The sequence below is a fragment of the Panthera uncia genome (assembly GCF_023721935.1).
Source record: "Panthera uncia isolate 11264 chromosome C1 unlocalized genomic scaffold, Puncia_PCG_1.0 HiC_scaffold_3, whole genome shotgun sequence".
In the NCBI taxonomy this organism is placed as follows: Eukaryota; Metazoa; Chordata; class Mammalia; order Carnivora; family Felidae; genus Panthera; species Panthera uncia.
Window position 1 is genome coordinate 69,613,092 of NW_026057584.1, and position 20,273 is coordinate 69,633,364.

A 20,273-nucleotide genomic window follows, 5' to 3' on the forward strand; every position below is an offset into this window, starting at 1 on the left:
CATTGTAAAAAGCAGATGACCAATCATTGCTGGGCAGACTTACAATCAAATCCATTCAAAAGGTCAAGATCATCTGGCCACACAGGAAAAAGGGTTGACATTAAATTTAACTGTCCGTGACATTCTAACCAATCTTTACTTTTTAAGGTAATGCATTTTGACATAGCAACAGAGAGAACTTTTTCTCCAACATGTAAAAGAAATGACAACTCTAAGGCAGTAGCTTTTTTACCTTACAAAATTATTGAGATATCCTGTAAGTGCCACTAAAGGAAAATAACCAAAAATCTTTATGGTTTAGTTTTTTTGAAAGGTCATAAATACAGTGAAAAATAGCAGAATGCTGTAAAACCAATACCTAGAAGAATCCCAAAGCAATGCCAAGAAACAGAATGTACTCATAGCGACTAATACATGCAAATACTGGAAATAAATTCTAACAGATTAAACAGGTTTTGTAGCAACTAAAAGGTATATCCAAATCATTCCAAAACTAATCAAGCTTAAGAATATGGCAATCTTCCCTACTAATAAGAATATAAGCTGGCTAAGTAGCCTGAATAACATATAAATTATAGCCAATATCAGTAGGTATAATTTTTAATGTGTTTTTAATTAAAAAGGAGAAACCAACCCCTTAACTGAAGTAAATCACTGTTTCAGACTCCCACTTCTGTCTTTTGATAAACATACTCCTTTTCATTACTATAGCATCACCCTGATGAGGCATTAAATCCTAATCATGCTACAAAATCATGAAAACAAAGCCATCTTTCTGTTGAGAAATGCTGCAACATTCTTTTTGCTTATTTAAAATGGAATACCTGGTCAAATATCTAACAAGCCCTCTAAAACTAAGGAAGAAATATGTGTAATGTAAAAAAATAAAATATCCTTTTCTTCAAAATTGGAATGTCAAACACGGGCACAGTGTCTTATCCAATTCTGAAGATATGTTATAACAAAACCAAGTTAAATGCATTATACCTTAATAAAAATAGTTTAAGATAACCAGCAGAGTTTCAAGATAAAATGGACATATAAATCCAAATTCTTTGCTGTGATGATTCCCTACTCTTTGTAATTAACATGTTTAATGTAGTCAAGTCTTTTAATTTTGAAAATGAAACTAAGCTAATGCGGAGTATCTTTGTATCAAAAAATCTGAAACAAGCTTAAATGTCACAAGCATTCTTTGTAAAAAAAAAACAAACAACAACAACACAAAGCAAAAACAAAAAATAGATTTATCATCTGCTTTCAGCTACAAGCAATGCCTTCAGCAGACATCTACATTAAGAGGAGTAAGAGCATCATTATTTCAATAGATCTGGGAAATAATTTAAACTTATGCCTTTTAAAACAGTTCAGATACTGCAATATAAATTTTAGGAAATTAGCTTAGATGCGGGCAAACACGATTCTACTCATCAAAGTTGTATTGCTGTGTGGTTGTACAATGGTAGCAACATCTATTTCTATGCTTAAGAAATTCCAGATAAAAAATTTTTTAATATTTCACTATCTATAAGCAGCCAGCTATGATGTATCCTTATCATACTGAACAAATTGTGCTATTTTTATCATTCGAAATAAGAGATGCACATGACTCTATTCAGGCTTAATCTGAAAAAATCTGGAGAGCCCCAAACCTTGCTTTTAATTACAAATAAAGGATCTCTTTCCTTACTCCTCACTTGCCCCCCTCAAAAGAAACCTAAAGTAAACATGAACTCAAACACACACATACGCATTTCTAAAATTCATATTGTTCACAGCTGGTGTCTAGTACTATAAATATCACTTGTTCAAATCTCCTAAGAAAAATCTGATAATAAACAATTACATTGATTAATATATTCTACATGACTAAGAGCTAGAAAAAGCAAGAACTCAACAATCTAATAGTATCATCATAATTCATGAGAGCATACCTGATGACTTAGAGATTGAAAAGGCTCACAGGTTCCAGACTGCATGACCTTTCTATTTCCAGAAACCCCTAAAGATTGCATTTCCTGTCTTATAAAAGATAATCACAGCCATCTCTATGTCTCAGCATCTTCAGGGCTAGTGAAGAAAACATCAAACAGCAGATCTGTCCATCAGTATCTGTTTAAGCCATCAAGAAGATATCAAATCTCATGTATTGTTTATCATCTCCCCTTTGCGGTTACAAACACCCCCGTATTAAGGGACGATGACACAGTTGTATTTGCTGAAGCTGCTAATGCTGTCTGAAAACAGTAAGCTTACTGCTTGGAGCAATTCTGCATCATCCAAACAGAGAATGAGCCACATCCTTTAGATTTCCCACTTCTGCTACTATAAAAATTTCACTTGCCAAGAAGAGTTTGATTTTGTCAATCCTTTAAAAAAGAAATAAGCAATGTTCTACTTAATTAAGTATCCAATGTGTCTGCTGCAAATACCATGTTAAAATATCAACTCTTAATTATTAGGCAGTTTTCTTCGTACATGACTAAGCTTTAGATAATGATTTAATAAGCAAATTGTACTCCCTTTTAAAGGAATCTTCCCTCCAAACCATATGTATCATCACTCATCCAACCCATCAGAATTAGAAGTCCTTAAAAATGAAGAATTTTTATTCTAGTAATCTTTGAAAATTGTGTTTAACAGTCAATAAATAGGTAAGCACATATTCACTTTTAATTCCTAGGAACTTCATTTTTATCTCATATTATTTAGACCAACATGCTTCAAATCAAACTACCTTTTATATTTTAAAATCTTCTTGTAAAGAGTTTAACATGCAAAAGACAATGTGCTTTTATCAAATTCCAAAATTTCATGGTTAAAACTAGGAAAGAAATTTATGTAAGCTATCAGCATTTTTACTGTGATTTTTCACTGAATTTTATTTGTGTTCAACAAGGTTTTTATAATGCTTTCTTTCACCACAACATCATGGCATCAGGAAATTTAAGACTAATAAAGCAATCTGACAACATAAAAACAATATCCTCTAAAATTATAAATGAAAAGATTTTCTTTTGTGGGGGGCTCTAAACACTAAATTCCAGTTAGTTAATACACAGTGTAATATTGAAAATATTTTCTTTACCATGTGGCAAAAGATTGTGTTTTAGAAATGACACAAAAAATAGACTAAAATTATAATCAATTTAACTGAATTCAAAGTTACGACACTAAGTGCAACATACTATCCTAAAACAGCCTTCACATTATGTATAGCCTGAGTTAATGAACACTTCATTTATATACTTGTGAACATTTTGTTTATAAACCTGTGAAATAAACTAAATAAAATTTAATTATAGCTAAAGTGCTTACAGAAAATGTTTTATATATAGACTAATAACTCAGTATACTTTCCCTTCTCCCACTCATGACATTTGATGAGAATAATATGTATTATCAGGAAGACTAGTCAAAATGAATCTTAAAGATTGGGCTTCTTTAAGAGGCTGAGGGGTGAGGGACAGGAAATAGGGAAGAAAGGGGAGATGTTGGTCAAAGAGTACAAAATTCCAGTTAAAAGATAAATAGGTTCTGGGGATCTAACATATAGCATAGTGATTATAGTTAATAATATAGTATTATAGACTTGAAAGTTATAATATGGTGATAATCATTTTGTTATATATAAATGTATCAAATCAACATGTTATACACCTTAAACTTACACAATGTTGTATGTCAATTATATCTCAATATATCTGGGAAAAACAGTTATTACACCTTAAATATATACAGTTTGTTTTTTGTAATACAATAAAGACATTGGGCTTCTTCAATAGCCTGATTCACACTATCCCTTTAGAGAAGTTACTACCTCTAACTAAACTTGTGCAGTATTTCTATTTCTGCTATATGTATATAATCACACACCTAGATGAAAAATAGTATGTAGGGAAACAGTATTTAATCTCTTATTGTATCTATGCAATATTTACTTTCTTACTGTAATCAAAATAGGACTCATTCTTGAAGACCTATCTTCTGAATAATACCCTCCTAAACTATATCATCTCCCTTTATATATTCATTCTTTCATGTATGAAATATCAAACATCTTCTGTGTCAGACACTATATAGGTGCTAGAGACTTCATGACAACAAATAATATGCCATCACAAAAGCCAGTTAATTAAACATGTTTTAAATATATTTTGTTATAACAGAAGAAATAGGAAGCAATGTAAGAGCAGTAACAAGGCATCTGACCTTAGTCTAGGGATCAGAGAGTATCTCCTTAAGGAAGTACTGCTAAAACTGAGGAGCAGGTCACATTCAAGGAATGGTAAACACAGGGTGTTTGGACTATGAAGTGTAAGTCGGACAGGAGGGAGAGACAAGACTAGAAGTTTGACCCAAAGTCCAATCACAGAAAGCCTTAGAAGCCATTTAAGGCTTAGAAGCCACGGGGCTTTATCCTTAGGGAAATGAGAAGCCATCAAACATAAGCAGTTTTGCAACTTTACAAGACCCTGGTGGTGGCACAGAATCAAGTGTATAAAACAAAACTGGAAGCAGAGAGACAAGCTAGATAATTTTGGTCAAGGGATAATGATGGCCTGAACAAAAGTGGTAACAGTAGAAATGGAAAGAAATTGATAGATTCTAGATACACCTTTTAGTTAAAAGGGATAGAATCTGGGGATCAACTGTGAAAAATAAGGGAGAGAGAAATGTAAGATTAGTTCCTAACCTTCTATGTTATTAGAGATTTCATCTTGACAAGCAATATACTTTCATCACATGCTCTGTTGTATTTATTTATCCTTATGTGCATATGTTTAGTTTTTATAAAATAGACAGAAAATTGTGAGAAGACTCATTTTATCTTCCTTCTGTGTCTTCTTATAACGCACTTTAACAAAGTTACTATAAATGACTAAATAAATGAGAAATAAAGAGAACATTGAGCTTTTCTTTCATATATTTTGTCATAACATGGATATAAACTTTGTTTTCATGGACACTATTAATTAGTATATAAAATCTAATTTTCTTCAGTAGTTACACAATCTCTGCAATAAAAATATGAAATCTGGAATACAAAGATTTTAATTTCTCTACCGTCTAGTTGACAAAATCACTTAAATGGGAAAGTTATTTATAATTCATTACTTGACCCACTTAATAATAATTCAACATAGACTAACCAACTACAATTAATAGATATCCATTTTTTAGATGACCATTGCACTGTGTAAAACTTATTTATACAAGGTGCTACTTACAGCAATGTTATTTAGATATTCTTGTATTAGTAAAGCACAATGCTTCTACATTTTTCTTAACAAATCTCTCTAACAAATTTTTGATAAAAGGGATGAGGAACAGCCAAAGCATAGCAAAGGAACTCCTTGGTCTGAATTAAGAAAGAACCAAAAGGGTGAAAAGCATAAATCAAAAGTAATTTTACGTATTTAGTGATTTATTATCAGACCACCTCAAATAATAAAGGATCAACATCTTAAAAGCAGCAAGAGCTTTACAATAATTAACACATATTTAGCTTCTGTTTTTCACCTTTCAGGAACTTTGTGATCTAATGCCCTCATTTTCCACATAAGGTAACTGAAATTTAGAGAAGTGGAGGGACTTGTCCAAGGTCAGTTAGTAGCAGAACCAAGGCCAGAATTCAGAATTCCTGTTTCATTTTCCACAATAAAATCACTATGTCTTTTAATTTTATCTTTGTAGTATGTACTTTATCTTCGGCAAAGTAACTTTCATTTTAATATTGTTTCATATGTTTTTGATAGGCTGAGAAACATAGTAAATACTTCAGAAACATATCCATAGAGTCAAAAGTTTTTTTATATTAAAGTTTATTTTTATCATAAAGCATCTATTTTTTATTTTTACTTAAAGATAACTGATTTCAGAGAATACCTCTGAAAAACATAAGTAATTCACTTTGTTTTATATACTGCTGCTTTAGAAAGTGTTTATTAGTGGGGTGCCTGGGTGGCTTGGTCGGTTAAGCGTCCGACTTCGGCTCAGGTCATGATCTCACAGTCCGTGAGTTTGAGCCCCGCGTCGGGCTCTGTGCTGACAACTCAGAGCCTGGAGCCTGTTTCAGATTCTGTGTCTCCCTCTCTCTCTGCCCCTCCCCTGTTCATGCTCTGTCTCTCTCTGTCTCAAAAATAAATAAACGTTAAAAGAAATGTTAAAAAAAAGTGTATATTAGTTCAACTTTTCAAAGTAATTTGGCAAAGTGTATTAAGACCCTTAAAAATATTTCATTCTTGGGGAGCCTGGGGGGCTCAGTCAGTTAAACATCCGACTTTGGCTCAGGTCATGATCTCACAGCTCATGAGTTCGAGCCCTACATGGGGCTCTGTGCTGACAGCTCAGAGCCTGGAGCCTGCTGAGGATTCTGTGTCTGCATCTCTCTCTGCCCTTCCCCCTCTCGCACTCTCTTTCACAAAAATAAACATTAAAAACATTTCGTAATATTTCATCTTTTCCAGTATATCCAGTTTCAGAGAATCTGCCCAAAGGAAATAATGGAGATTACAGTTTACGCACAAAGACGTTTGGTGCCACATTACAAGAAGAGAAAAAATAGGAACACAAGAAAAGGTTAGTTAAATTATAACAAAAATGAAATGCCATGTGAACCACTGAATATTATGCATGAAAGATGTTAATGACAAAGAAAAGTGTATATTACAGAATATTAAGTGAAAACCAAAATCTCAAATATACTTCCGTGGTACAAAATCAACTATGTAAAACATACATTGAAAAAATAGATGAAATAATGAATTTTAAAATATATCCCCCAATATGACTCATTTTACAAATATATACATCAGAGTCCATATTTTTATAATAAAAAGAGGAAAAAGTTGCTGAGAAGTATTTTAAAGTTGAACAACTATTCTTGCTTCCATGTGCTTCCTCTTTCCACTAAAAACTATGCCTCAAATTTCAGTCTTTCTGATGTTGTATTCATATTTCTGCTCTAATTTAATAAAAATATTCAAATCTACTTCTATTAGATTATCAATACTTTAAAAATCATTCTGGATGTGCCTTGCATATCGTTTATTAATATACGTGTGTGTGACTATTTTCATGCTATTTCTATTGGGTTAATGGTGGTACAGACTGTTTCTGGCAAATCAGCTCTCACACCTACTTCAATGTTATATGAAAAAAAGTTTCTATAACAATGCTTAGCGGTTAAATGGTATTCTATCAAATAGAGGTACCATACTTTATTCAACCAAATCCCTAATCTTAGACATTTCGGGGTGTTCTTTTTCATTTTTCAATACTATAAATAATAGCATGATAAACATCTTTCCAGAAACAGTCTTATACATATCCTCTATTTTCTTAGGATAAATTACAATAAGTAAACTTACTGGATCAAAGAGTATAAACGTTTTTGTAGTTTTAGATAAAAACTGCCAAATTACCCTCCAGAAGTGTTATATCCACTTACATTCTCCAAGAAAAATATCTTATTTCCTCACTGCCTTGCCAGAACTGGGTATTATCATATAAATTTTATGTAAAATAATAGTCTCAATATGTTAATATGAAAATAAAGGAAAACTGGGCATACATTAAGACAAAGACTTAAATTAAGGATAATTAAACCAAATATGACTATGTTTATACATTTTCTAACAACAATAACAAAAACCTAGAAAAAATAAGCTTCCCTGTTTCTGTACACATACACAAAGATATAACACTGGTCTCTAAGGAATATGCCCTAAGATTGGAAAGCAAAACAGCAACCTTGGAATAAATGGTACTAAAATATGGCACAGCTAACTAATTAAAAACCAATGCAGCATCGGGAATATAGTCGATAATACCATAATAACGTGTATGGTGACAGATGGTAACTACACGTCTCGTGCTGTGCACGAACAGAATTCTATTCTAACGCATAGAATTGTCAAATCACTATGTTGTACAACTAAAACTAATATAACATTGTGTTGACTATACCTCCATTAAAAAATGCAATTATAAATATGAAATTAGTCTTTATATTTTCTCTGTGACATCTATGGTATGAATCGATCTAGAGAGGAAGAATCATTCACCCAGTGCAATGCTATTTTACTCTTACAAAATATGAAACACAAAAACATACAAACAGAAAGACGAATTTTTGTGGTCTTAGGAAATCTTTCAAATGGTTATCAAACACACCTTTAGCCAAGAAACCACACAGGAGAACCATTAATTCTCCAAAATACCATATGTAAAAACAAATATTTTTGTGTGTAAATTTATTCTCTCCAGGCCCCACTTATTCCAGTGCCAAGTACATGGGGGGAAAACATAAATAAAAATTCACAATGCGTTTGGTCTTTAAAGATTTCACTGTTTTAAAAAAAAATCAATAAAATCAACAAATCTTTTGAGTGAATTTTTCTAATAGATTTACCCATTATTAAAATGTCATCTTGGCAATACTAACATTGTACTTAAAGTGATAGTTATGGTGAATTGAAGACAGGACTGTCCTTTTTAATTCTAATGTAGACTGGGTCACAGGTCATAAATAAATATAATTTTTAACGGCAACAAAAAAAAAAAAACACTGAGAAAAATTAAAACACCTCATAGCCCACCCTTTATATGCCAAAAGGACACAGAGGTCTGTGGGTTGAAAGCACAGGCTATAGAGACAGACTATGATGTCCAATCCTGGTTCTATGACCTTGGGACCTCTTTGTACTCTCTGCCTCATTCCTTACATATGAAGTAATAATCCTACTAGGGTTATTGCAAGAATTGTGATTAACATATGTGAGGCAGTTAAAATAGTGCCTGGCACAGAGTAATTGCTGAATAAATCTTTGCTCTTATTCCAAGAAGGCTGGCTTGTTTTAGTATTTCCTTCCTGTCCCCCAAAAAAAGACACAAAAGAAAAGTGGTATAAGATTATGAAACAATCAGAAGTACATACATAATTGAGTACAGTTTTCAAGAGCTGAAGATGGCAATGTAGCCACTCCAGATAACCAACTGTGTAGAGCGATTTTTTTTAATTCGGGGATATAACACAATTTTTATAGCTTGGGAGTCAGGCAAATTTTGATTAAATCTTTGATTCATCAATTAGAGTCCATGAGTAAATTGCTTAAGTTCCTAACCTCAGTTTTGTCATCAATAAATTATAGTTAATAGTGTTATCTATTTCATAAAATTGATTGTAAAGTTAAACAAGAGAATATATATAAGACAATTAGCATAGTCTACCAATATAAAAGATCAAGAAAGTGGAAAGAAGAATCAATGAATCATTTAAAACTTGATAAGCTAAAGTTAGGGGGGAAAGTACATAGTAGAATAAAACTATTTCCTTTCCCCTTACTATATCCAGTGGCCATTTCTCCACCCTCATTATTCTCAATTTTGGAAACATTTACCTCTCAATCCTGGCAGAGGGTAATTACTAAATAAATGTAATTGATATGTTAATGATCAGCTAGTTAACCAAATCCAGCAACTTTTTTTAGTCTTTATTATTTCATCCTATCTAAAATTACTGTGTTACTAGCTAGTCAAAAACTCCCCATAAATGCCCTAGTCTAGCATTTGATGACCTCCATAGTCACACCCTGATAGACCTTTCCAATCTTAGTGATCCTCTCTGTTAGTTGTCTGATCCCACCTACATCCTATAGCTCACCATTCCCAATAATCTTTCAGTACTTGAAAGCCTTCAGCATTGCTCATGCTATTACATGCAGATCTTGGTGCCATCATTTTTTAAGTGTAGCATATTTTACAAGTCATAAAACTTATATGGATCTCTGTTTCCTATTGGTAAAGTAGAGATAACAACAGTACCTATCTACACAGTGTTCTTTGGGGATTAAAGGAATTAGAAATATATAGTGCTAATTCACCCACTGTCTACCTACAACATAATAAGTATTTAACAACTGCTGCTGTTGTTGGAATGCATGCTTCTCCCTTATTCCATAGACCTGGATCCTATCTTTTGACCCAAATTTAGGAAGACACAGTGGTCCGTGAAGCCTTCCCTGATCACATGAGAGGTCTTACCTCTCTCTCTCTCAGCTCTTGATCCTCAACTTTCCTTCCTGACTTCCCTGAAACCCCTATGCTTTCTTTGAGAGTTACATATGGCCTTATCTTCACTCTCATTCTCAATTACTAAGCTCTTTAAAACAGAAATTTATGTATGATTCATTTTCATATAAAACTTCATACAGTTCCCTGAACTTAATATATACTTGAAAATATTTATAGAATCAATGAAAGAATGAAGTCCAATGGTAATTTTTCAGACCACTATAATACACCTGTTTGGGGATGGCTGTTTCAAAACTGGTATTCTTACAGCAAACAGAGGAGCGGTTTCAAAGATAATTCAACCAAAGTAAAAACTATAAATGTCTGCCATGATATTTGCTGTCACCAAATATTTGTTCTGTTAAACAAATATTTCTTTATATAGTTCTCTTTAGTGCTTATGGGTTGTAGAAGACAGTAATTAGTCTTTTAAGAAGCTCCCTTTTTTTAATTTAATGAAAGAATGCTCCTTAAGCCTGACTGTAAATACAGCCATAATAATATTTTAAATTTAATTATTGGGAACATATTCTATAAAAATATCCTAATGAATGAGAGCACAAAGATAGAAGGGCAATGATGTTTATGCAGTATTTGTAATAGCAAAATATTTGGAAAACTCTATTAACCAGTAAGTGTTTTGTTAAACATAGGTAGTATTAAATATATACCTAAAAGTCTTCAAGGAATCCCATTAAATTTCTAACAGCTATTATCACCGGGATTTTAGATTGAGAGGATGACCAAGAAGGACTTGTCTCCAGGGGCACCACGGTGGCTCAGTCAGTTAAGCATCTGGCTTCGCTCAGGTCATGATCTCACAGTCTGTGAGTTCGAGCCCTGCATCAGGCTCTGTGCTGACAGCTCAGAGCCTGGAGCCTCCTTCAGATTCTGTGTCTCCCTCTCTCTCTGCCTCTCCCCAACTCATGCTCTCTCTCTCAAAAATAAGTAAAACTTGAAAAAATTTCTAAAAAAAGAAGGACTTATCTCCAAAATCATACCTCCTAAGTGATGAAAATGAAAGTAAACACAAAACATCAAGAAAATGAAATTTAAAAATCATCAACATTACTTTTCTCTCTTTCCCTCCAAAAGCAATCATGGTTGGGTAAATAAGAGTAAATAAAGCACTGTAAATAAAACAGCAGCAAGAGTCACTTTGTAAATAACAGTCAGAATAAATACTGATTACAGGTATGCTAATAGTCAATTTCAGACTGTGGCACATATCAGAAAGCTTCAGAAATACAGAAATAGGGAAGAAAAACAAACTCTTCATTCAACTGATCTTAGGATTCTTAATTTCTCTGTATTTGAAAGTTATAATATTTATTCAATCTCCATTTTACTGAACTCCAGATATCTTACTGTTATCACACTGAGGACAAAAAGTAATTGCTACATCATATTCACATACACAAATATTTTTGCTTAGTTAAAATTTCACATTCGATCCTTTTGTGTATAGATACATGGAGATTTAAACAGATTACTGAAATCTAGACTAAAGGCAATAATTACTTTGAATACAGGACACAGAAATACAAAAAAAAAAGTATTCAGAAGTGACAAACTAAGGTTTTTAAATAAGTTGTCTCAATATCATTTACATCCAACAGTAATTTTAAACTAAAACAATTACCTGTATAAAGAGAAATTCTGCAAATTTATTTTCTGTTGATTGATGGTTACTTTTAAGTTTCAAATTGGGTTAAGAAGGTTTTAAATCCTGTTTCAAATTAATTAAGTGAAGTAGCAAGCTCAGATCAAACAAGAATCTGAATTATTCTGGTCACAGTCACACAAAACAGTTTGCTGTGTTTCCATGTTTCTCTGTTAAGTTCTTTGTCCTTACAATGTTTGGTTTTCCTTTCCCTTCTAACATAAATCTCTTCCTATAAAAAAGTATACACAGAAATAGAAAGGCTCTATTCCTTTTATTCTTCTATTTTTTTAAACAATCTGCTATACTTTCTGAATTTCACTCATTTTATGGTGTGCTGCTTTTAACACCATGAGGTCTATATAAAGTAAAATATGGGTCTGGCCTTAGGCAACTTGAAATATATTTGGGGGGGTATGTGGGGGGGAGTGGAAAGTTGTGCACAGACAAGAACAGTGCAAACATATGAGTTGTCCATACAAGTTTTATGAGAGTTGAGGGGTCTGAACGCCTGTGAAGATTTTCATAGTTAATTTTGAAGTTCAAATTATTGATTCCCCTGACCCCACAGATTTATTTATGCTAAGCAGCTATATCATCAAGTCATATGCAATAAATGTGTCTCAAGGTCACACGTGTTCTAAACAAAATTATTAGAGAATGTAGGAAAGATGAGTAATAAAAGGAAAGAAGGTGGGGTGCCTGGGTGGCTCAGTCGGTTGAGTGTTGGACTCTTGATTTCGGCTCAGGTCATGATCTCACAGTTTGTGAGATTGAACCTCATGGAGGACTCTGCTGACAGTGCAGAGCCTGCTTGGGATCCTCTCTCTCCCTCTCTCTCTGCCTCTTCCTTGCTCACTCTCTCTCTCTCAAAATAAATACACAAACTTAAAAAAATTTTTAGAAAAAGAAAAGAAAGTATCGCCTAGAAAAGACAGCTATCTCTCAAAAGTCCTCAAAATTGGCATTACCTTAGTAAATGTGTCAAGTTTTGAGTATTTCCCTTAAACGTGCACCCTTAGGAATACAATTTTGTTTACTTGCCAAGATTTATTAATATATATGACTACTGAGGTACTGTCTCTCTAGTATATCACCATGAAAAGCTAAATTGTAATGAGTTGTTTAGCAAGTATAGCATCAAACCTAGATGAGTTAGCTATAATATTCAAATACTTGTTGTGTAAAGTAAAGATATCCCATCTACATGTAGGTAGGTCATTGGATAGGTAAAGCACTGAATTGCCTATATTGGACTTGATGGAGACTATCAACATTTGCCCCAGTAGCCTTCCCTTTGTCCATGCTCTCCTAGCTGCCGACTATTCTCCCTTCAGATTGAATAGTCTTTCGTTAGCAATGTTAATACTCAACCTGGTTTTAATAAACTTTTTTAGGGACACCTGGGTGGCTCCATCAGTTAAGTGTCCAACTTTCGTTCAGGTCATGATCTCACAGCTCATGAGTTTGAGCCCCACATCAGGCTCTCTGTTGTTGGCACAGAGCCTACTTTGGATCCTCTGTCCCCGCCCCCCCCCGCCCCTCCTCTACTCATTCTCTTCCTCTCTCTTTCTCTCTCTCTCAAAATAAATAACTTCAAAAAACAAAAAATAAAAAAATAAACTTTTTTTAGATTTGGGAGTCATTTGGTCACTTTAAAGCAATGTTTCATATCTTTACGTATTAAATGTTGGCTTTACGATTTAATTCTCACAAGGCACTGTGACTACCTTATATTCAACACTTGGAGTGCAAGTCACTACAACAATATTTCATGCACACAAGAAATATTTTTCTCACAATGAAATGAGTCAAATATGTTCAACATTCAAAATTTCAGCCTATAGGAAAATGTATCACAATAATTATCTATATGTATTTTTCTGAGTACATAATTTTATATTTCTGCATACCTGCATAAAATTTGTTAAAGTATCTGAAAAATGCTGATTTAAAAAGGCAAGAGGTCAGATTCCAATGTGTGAAACCACATGTTTATAAGTCTTTCTTCTGGAGTAAAGGTAGGCTCCACTTAGCCTACATTATTTTAAGGAGAATTTAAGTCTTACCTCATAAGTGAAATTTTCCTCAACTGCCCTTTACTTAGGTGACTACTCCTGTCTCTAAAACTCTGTGTCATTAACTTTACTTATTTGGCATTTAGTCTATACATGTGGCCTCCAAAACACATTACATTTTATTCAAATTTCTATTATGCCGGTTTACCATTGATAAACTTGTTTAATAACATTTATGTATATATTTTATTTCTTAGCCTATAAGCTCCTCAAGAGAAAGGATTTTTTTTTTTTTGAGAAAGGATTTTTAATTTGCATAAATAAACAATCAATCAATGTTTCCTGAGAAAGAATGAAAGACTATCTCCTCAATGAGATTATAAACCCCCTGAGAGCAGGAAATATATTTTGGGATTCTCTAAAATCATAGAATTGAGTACATAAAAGTTCAATAATATTTATTGTTTCTTAATGACTACAATTTTAATTACATATCCATAGTAACATAGACTCTAATTTTTTAATTCAATTCAATTTTTTTTCTTTTTTTAGGGAATAAACTAAATTTGTAGAAATGTACTTATTTTCTCTATGTACAATGACAGTTTATACTTGTATCTCACTGCATCATATCTGCAGAAAATGAAGCACAATATAAAATATATGCAGTCTGTACATATATATATATATATACACACACACACACACACACACACAGTTTATATTCACATGGAAATAAAATTAATATCTATATTCAAATGGTCATCAGCTCTTTCAAATTCCAGTTTAAGAAAATTCATTCTATGGTGCTGATCTTAGACTGTTTAGTATACAAATGGCACCTGCCATAAGTATAAAAAAAACAAATAAGCAAGGTTCTGTATTAGTCGTTTGGGGACAACAGAGATGGATTGGATAGGCTCACACGCTATGATTTAAGACACAGGAAAAAGGCCAATGTGCCTGAAATTCTCAGCATCAGCTGTCATTGTATATTTTACTGGATTAAGAAATTATGTTGCTTAGATTGAACTTTTAAATTTATTTTGAAGATTAGTATATGCCATATCCACTGCTTTCTTTGCAGACAAAGTTTTAAGTAGCCTGGGAACATTGGGTGCTCACGGCAGATCATGGCAGAAAGAACCAGATAAGAATGTGAATGGGAATGCACCAAAAGAAAAGGTGAAAGGTGCAAAGATGTATTTGTTTTACTTCACGATTCTGCCAAAAGCCTGCCGCACTTAAATTGCATAGTTTACTTGCCCACTACAGTATTGATTTTACTAGCAGAAAAATTTGGTGCCCCAAAGCACTAATAAAAAATATACTATAACCTGGAAAGATCTTGCTTTTAGTCTACGATATTTAATCTTAATTACCAGAAAATCAATAATCTCTGGTAGGGCAGCACTTTACTTGTTTTCATAATTTTCCCTAATTAAGGAAGCCACCCACTAAATTCCATTCATCCATTGTGAATGTAAGTTATTCTTTAGCTGTGAGTGGAAGACTAAAGAAAGGACACAAAAGTGCCAAGAGATATTTTAGTCAACAACAACAACAACAAAATATATATATATATATATATATATATATATATGTGTGTGTGTGTGTGTGTGTGTGTGTGTATATATGTGTGTATATATATATATTTTTTTCCTTAACATTAAAAAGATAGTTCCAAAACAATTTTTAAAATATAGTTTGATTATAAAACAGTTTTATCTAATAAATTTAGGAAAATAAGTGGAATATAACAGTTGTGGTCTTAGCTATTAAACCTCAGTGAGTACTAATACATTTCCAACTTCACGTAAGAGATATATTTAGAGATTCTTTTTGGGTCAATAACTTTATAATCATTATTCAAATATATACTTTTCATTATTCTAGATACAAAAAAATGAAGAAAATATTCTTTATTCAAGGCTTTAAAATGACAAAATTATAAGCAGTTGCAAGAGATCATTAAGCCAAATGATTCTACCTTAGTGAAAATTAACAGCTAAGCCTTCTAAGGCAGACAATTTTTCTATCCTATGTTTAGACAGGATAGAGAATGGAGAGTTTTTCCTTGGTAACACTATTTAGTGTTTACTTCCAGAACAAAAATGTTTTAAACTTTCTTTATAAGTAATTTTCTTACTATAATTAAGCCCATTTCATTTCATCCTTATCACTAAACAAAATATAATTATACTGTTGTTTTTATGAATAAAAAAATAATTACATTGGGAGAAAGATGAACATTGCTTACTGTGTTTCTTAACATGAAAACATTGCTTAACAAATATCTACATTTCCTATGGGAAAAGTATATGTTTTGGAGTAAAACTAGTGAAATTAGGAAAGGCTATATTAAAGTTTTAAATTATTATAATTCATTTAATTACATAAATGAACTAGCACTTGCTAAATTGGCTTGCATGATTATTCCAATTTATATTATTTTAAAATCGTATCTATTCCTTTCTTCCTAATTACTAAAATACACTTCTTTATTACAGAAAACATAGAAAACAAAGAGCACAAAGAAGAAAAACATACCTGCAGTTCTAACACATTAAGAGAGCCACTGCAAATATTTTGATATATGTCCCTCCAATATTTAAATACACAGAATTTATAGATAGATAGTTAGATAGATAGATACATTTCTTTTCACTTAGGAATTCATCACGCATACTTTCTGATATTTTCTGTAAAAGTCTTCTCCAGCCTAAAACTAATGGCAGGACATTAATCTATCACAAGGACATACCTAATTAACCGTGATTTCCGATTATTTTGTTGGTGTAAACAGTGCTATGATATATATAGCCCTTACTCAAAATTTTGCTCATACTTCTAATTATTTTTTCCTTTATTTTTTATAATTTTTAATGTTTATTTATTTTTGAGAGACAGAGTACGAGTGGAAAAGGGGCAGAGAGGAATACACAGAATCTGAAGCAGGCTCCAGGCTCTGAGCTATCAGCACAGAGCCCTACACAGGGCTCGAATCCACAAACCAAGAGATCATGACCTGAGCTGAAGTCAGATGCTTAACCGACAGAGCCACCCAGGTGCCCCTAATTTTTTCCTTCAAATAAACTACTGGAAGTAAAATTTCTCTGACAGAAGAAATTAATGCTTCCAGTACATGTTGCCAAAGCATCTTCTAAAGAAGAATGAAACTAATTGGTACCTGTAAGTAAGTAAATGGTAGCGTCCCTTTCTCTTATCCTTGCCTCAATACTAGTTATTTTCAATCTTTTAATCTTTAATAAATTGGTATTTGAAAAAATATATCTCAATTTTGTACTCATTTACCATTTCTATTACTATTGATGTTATTTGTAATTTTTTGATAACTGCTTGTTCTCTTTATTTTTTTATTTATTTATTTTTTTTTTTTGCTTGTTCTTTTTATTCTTCCACAAGCACATTGACAGTGTGCTTTATAAACTTCTCTGAAGTCCCAGGCTAAGGGATTTAAGATTGATTACAAAAGTGGTTTTTATACTAAAAGTATCAACTTTTGATAGCACATATGCTGTAAATATTTTTCCAAATTTGTTACTTAATTTTTAATTTTATTTCTTCTATTTTTAATAATTTCCTCCCTGAGCTACCTCAGGTAACTCAATTTCCTCTACCTTTCCTTTTTGTATATTCTTGTTGGGACCTACCTCCTGTGCCGCCAGGACCTTGTATTTTATTATAGTATTTGCTTACCCATTCTCACCACCTGACTATGACCTCCATGAAGGTAAGATCGTGCCTCTGTTAATACCACAAACTTCTATAGTGCATAATCTCTAGTAGATGTTTAATAAATATATCCCGGATAAATGAACTCAAAGATTATGCCTTCGCTCTAGTGTTCACATTTCCAGAGGAAAAATACTTCTTAATAATAACAATATTACTTGAAAAATATAATATTTAGTGACTTCAGAACATCTTTTCAAGTCTCAAACTACATCTTTGACCTTGAATCATTTTGATACATAGTGCCTCTCTACTTAGAAATGTAGGAAGTTCTTTAAATTAGTTTTTCTAATAAAAGGGAAAATTAACATTAAGTACAATACTGATTCTTTTTTCAATTAAAGAATAATTGCACATGCAATACTGTATTAGTTTCAGGTGTATAACAGTGATTCAATATCTGTTTACATTACAAAATGGTCACCACAATAAGTCTCATCACCCTCAGTCACTATTCTTTTCTCATTCTAACCTTCCTGATTATACGTTTTATAACTTGAGTATATTGAGTAACTTCTCGATAAAGTAGCTGAGAAACTTCATGAAAATTTTTGGGTACATACGATTTGAATTAAACCAAATAAACTTGGATCATAATTATCAGGACATAAAAGAAAGGAGAAAATTCATTTTTGTATAGTAGTTAAAAGCCCAGTTAAGTCAAAGTGCTCAAGATCAAATACCAACCTCACCACTTACTAGTGTGTAATACTAGACAAATTACTTACTCTGGGATTGGTAATGGGACACACTTACAGAATGATTGAGAGGATTGAGATAACATAGGTAATGCACTTAACACAACGTCTAGATCATGATAAACACTCAATAAATGGTAGTTATTAGTTTTTAAATGATCTACCTATGTTGCTTTAAAGAATCATTAACCATAAATGAATAAATAAATCCCTGCTGGAAATAACCATGGATTTAGCAAAATTGAGTTTCCCAGGTGACAAGAAGCTCAGCTGCAAGTCAATGCCTGCACCTGTTTCTCTATGGAGTCCATGTGTGAACCTGTTGCTTATCTTCTCTCCCTAAAGAATCTTAACATGCATAATATATGACTCCTCAACTGTCCCTTTTTGGAACTCATAATCAGCAATTCTGGAAGATGACAACCTGTTTCTGCTATCCCCTCTCCAGCATACTGAATGATTATGTAACAAACCTGTATTTTAAGTTATATCATCCCAAGCCTTTAGCCTATATTTGTGAAAAAGTCACCATGCATGATGCAAGAACAAAGACACACATGCAGAAACTTCATTTTATTTACTAACATCTTCTGAGCATTTAATCCCAGCATTAAACCTGTGAGATGGATATTATTTCTATATTTTACAGTTGAGAAAACCAAGGCTCAGACAGATCAATTATATTTTCCAAGATCACACAGCTACCCAAGTGGCAAAATTCTTTCCTTTTCTTTTTATAAAACCCTATCCCCAGACAAACATCTTCTTCTCTTGAGCCCTTATTCAAGCCCTTCTCCAAGATGGCCCTGCTTTCTAGCTACATCTGGGAACATATTTTTTATTATTCTCTCCAGGGCACTCTTCCAGAAAATTTTCTGAATGAGCAGAACTAAAAAAAGGAATATGGAGAACTCAAATAGATTGCAAGGAGGGGGGAAATGCAAAATTACTATGCTCCTGCAAGAAAAGAAATGGCCACAATAGCCAAAAGGTAGAAACAATCCAAAATCTATCAATAGGTGAATGGATAAACAAATTGTGATATATTCATACAATAGAATACTATTCCACCTTATAAAGGAATAGAATTCTGATACATGTTTGAACATGGGTAAACCTTGAAAATATGTTAAGTAAAATAAGCCAAACACAATAGAAAAAACACTGTATGATTCCACTTATATGAAGAACCTAGAGTAGTAAAATTTATAGAGAAATAAAGCAGAAGAGTGATTACCAAAGTTTGTGGGGGAAAGAAAATTGGGGGAGTTAATGTTTAATGGCTACAGAACTTCAGAATGTGATTATGGAAAAGTTCTAAAAGTCAATAGTGGCAACGGCTACACAACAATGTGAATGTACTTAATGTCACTGAGTTGTACACCCACATAGTGAATTTTATCCTTTTTTTGAAGTATAGTTGACATACAATATTATGTTAATTTCAGGTATACAACATAGTGATTTGACATTTATATACATTATGAATTGACCATCACAATGAGTCTAGTGACCATCTGTCACCAACAAAGCTATTACAATATTATTGACTATATTCCCTATGCCGTACTTTATATCCCCATGACTTATTTTTTTTATACCTGGAAGTTTGTACCTATTAATCCCCTTCACCTAGTCACCTATCTTCCAACTTTCCTTCCCTCTAGCAACTACCAGTTTATTCACTGTATTTATAAGTCTATTTCTGTTTTATTTTGTTCATTTGTTTTACCTTTTTAGATTCCATATATAAGTGAATTCCTACAGTCTTTGTCTTTCTCCGTCTGACTTATTTCACTTAGCATAATACCTTATAGGTCTGTCCACGTTGTCACAAATGGCAAGAATTCATCCTTTTATATGGTTGGCAATATTCCATAATATATATATAAAGTTTTCTTTATCCATTCATGTATTGATGGACACTTTGGTTGCTTCCATATCTTGGCTATTATAAATAATGCTGCAATGAATATATGGGTGCCTATTATCTTTTTAAATTAGTATTCTCATTTTCCTCAGAAAAATACCCAGAAGTGGAATCTCTAGATCATATGGTAG

At 32.6% G+C, this 20,273-nt stretch overlaps 1 protein-coding gene across 1 annotated transcript in view; it reads right to left on the reverse strand.

Annotated features, from left to right (window-relative positions):
* Positions 1–20,273, reverse strand: part of SLC4A10 (solute carrier family 4 member 10) — a 277,949-nt gene that overhangs the window by 194,545 nt on the left and 63,131 nt on the right. Inside the window, exon 2 of the mRNA XM_049615589.1 lies at positions 1,935–2,070. Coding sequence (XP_049471546.1) covers positions 1,935–2,015 — 81 coding nt within the window. The 5' untranslated portion in view covers positions 2,016–2,070. The remainder of the gene's footprint in view (positions 1–1,934; positions 2,071–20,273) is intronic.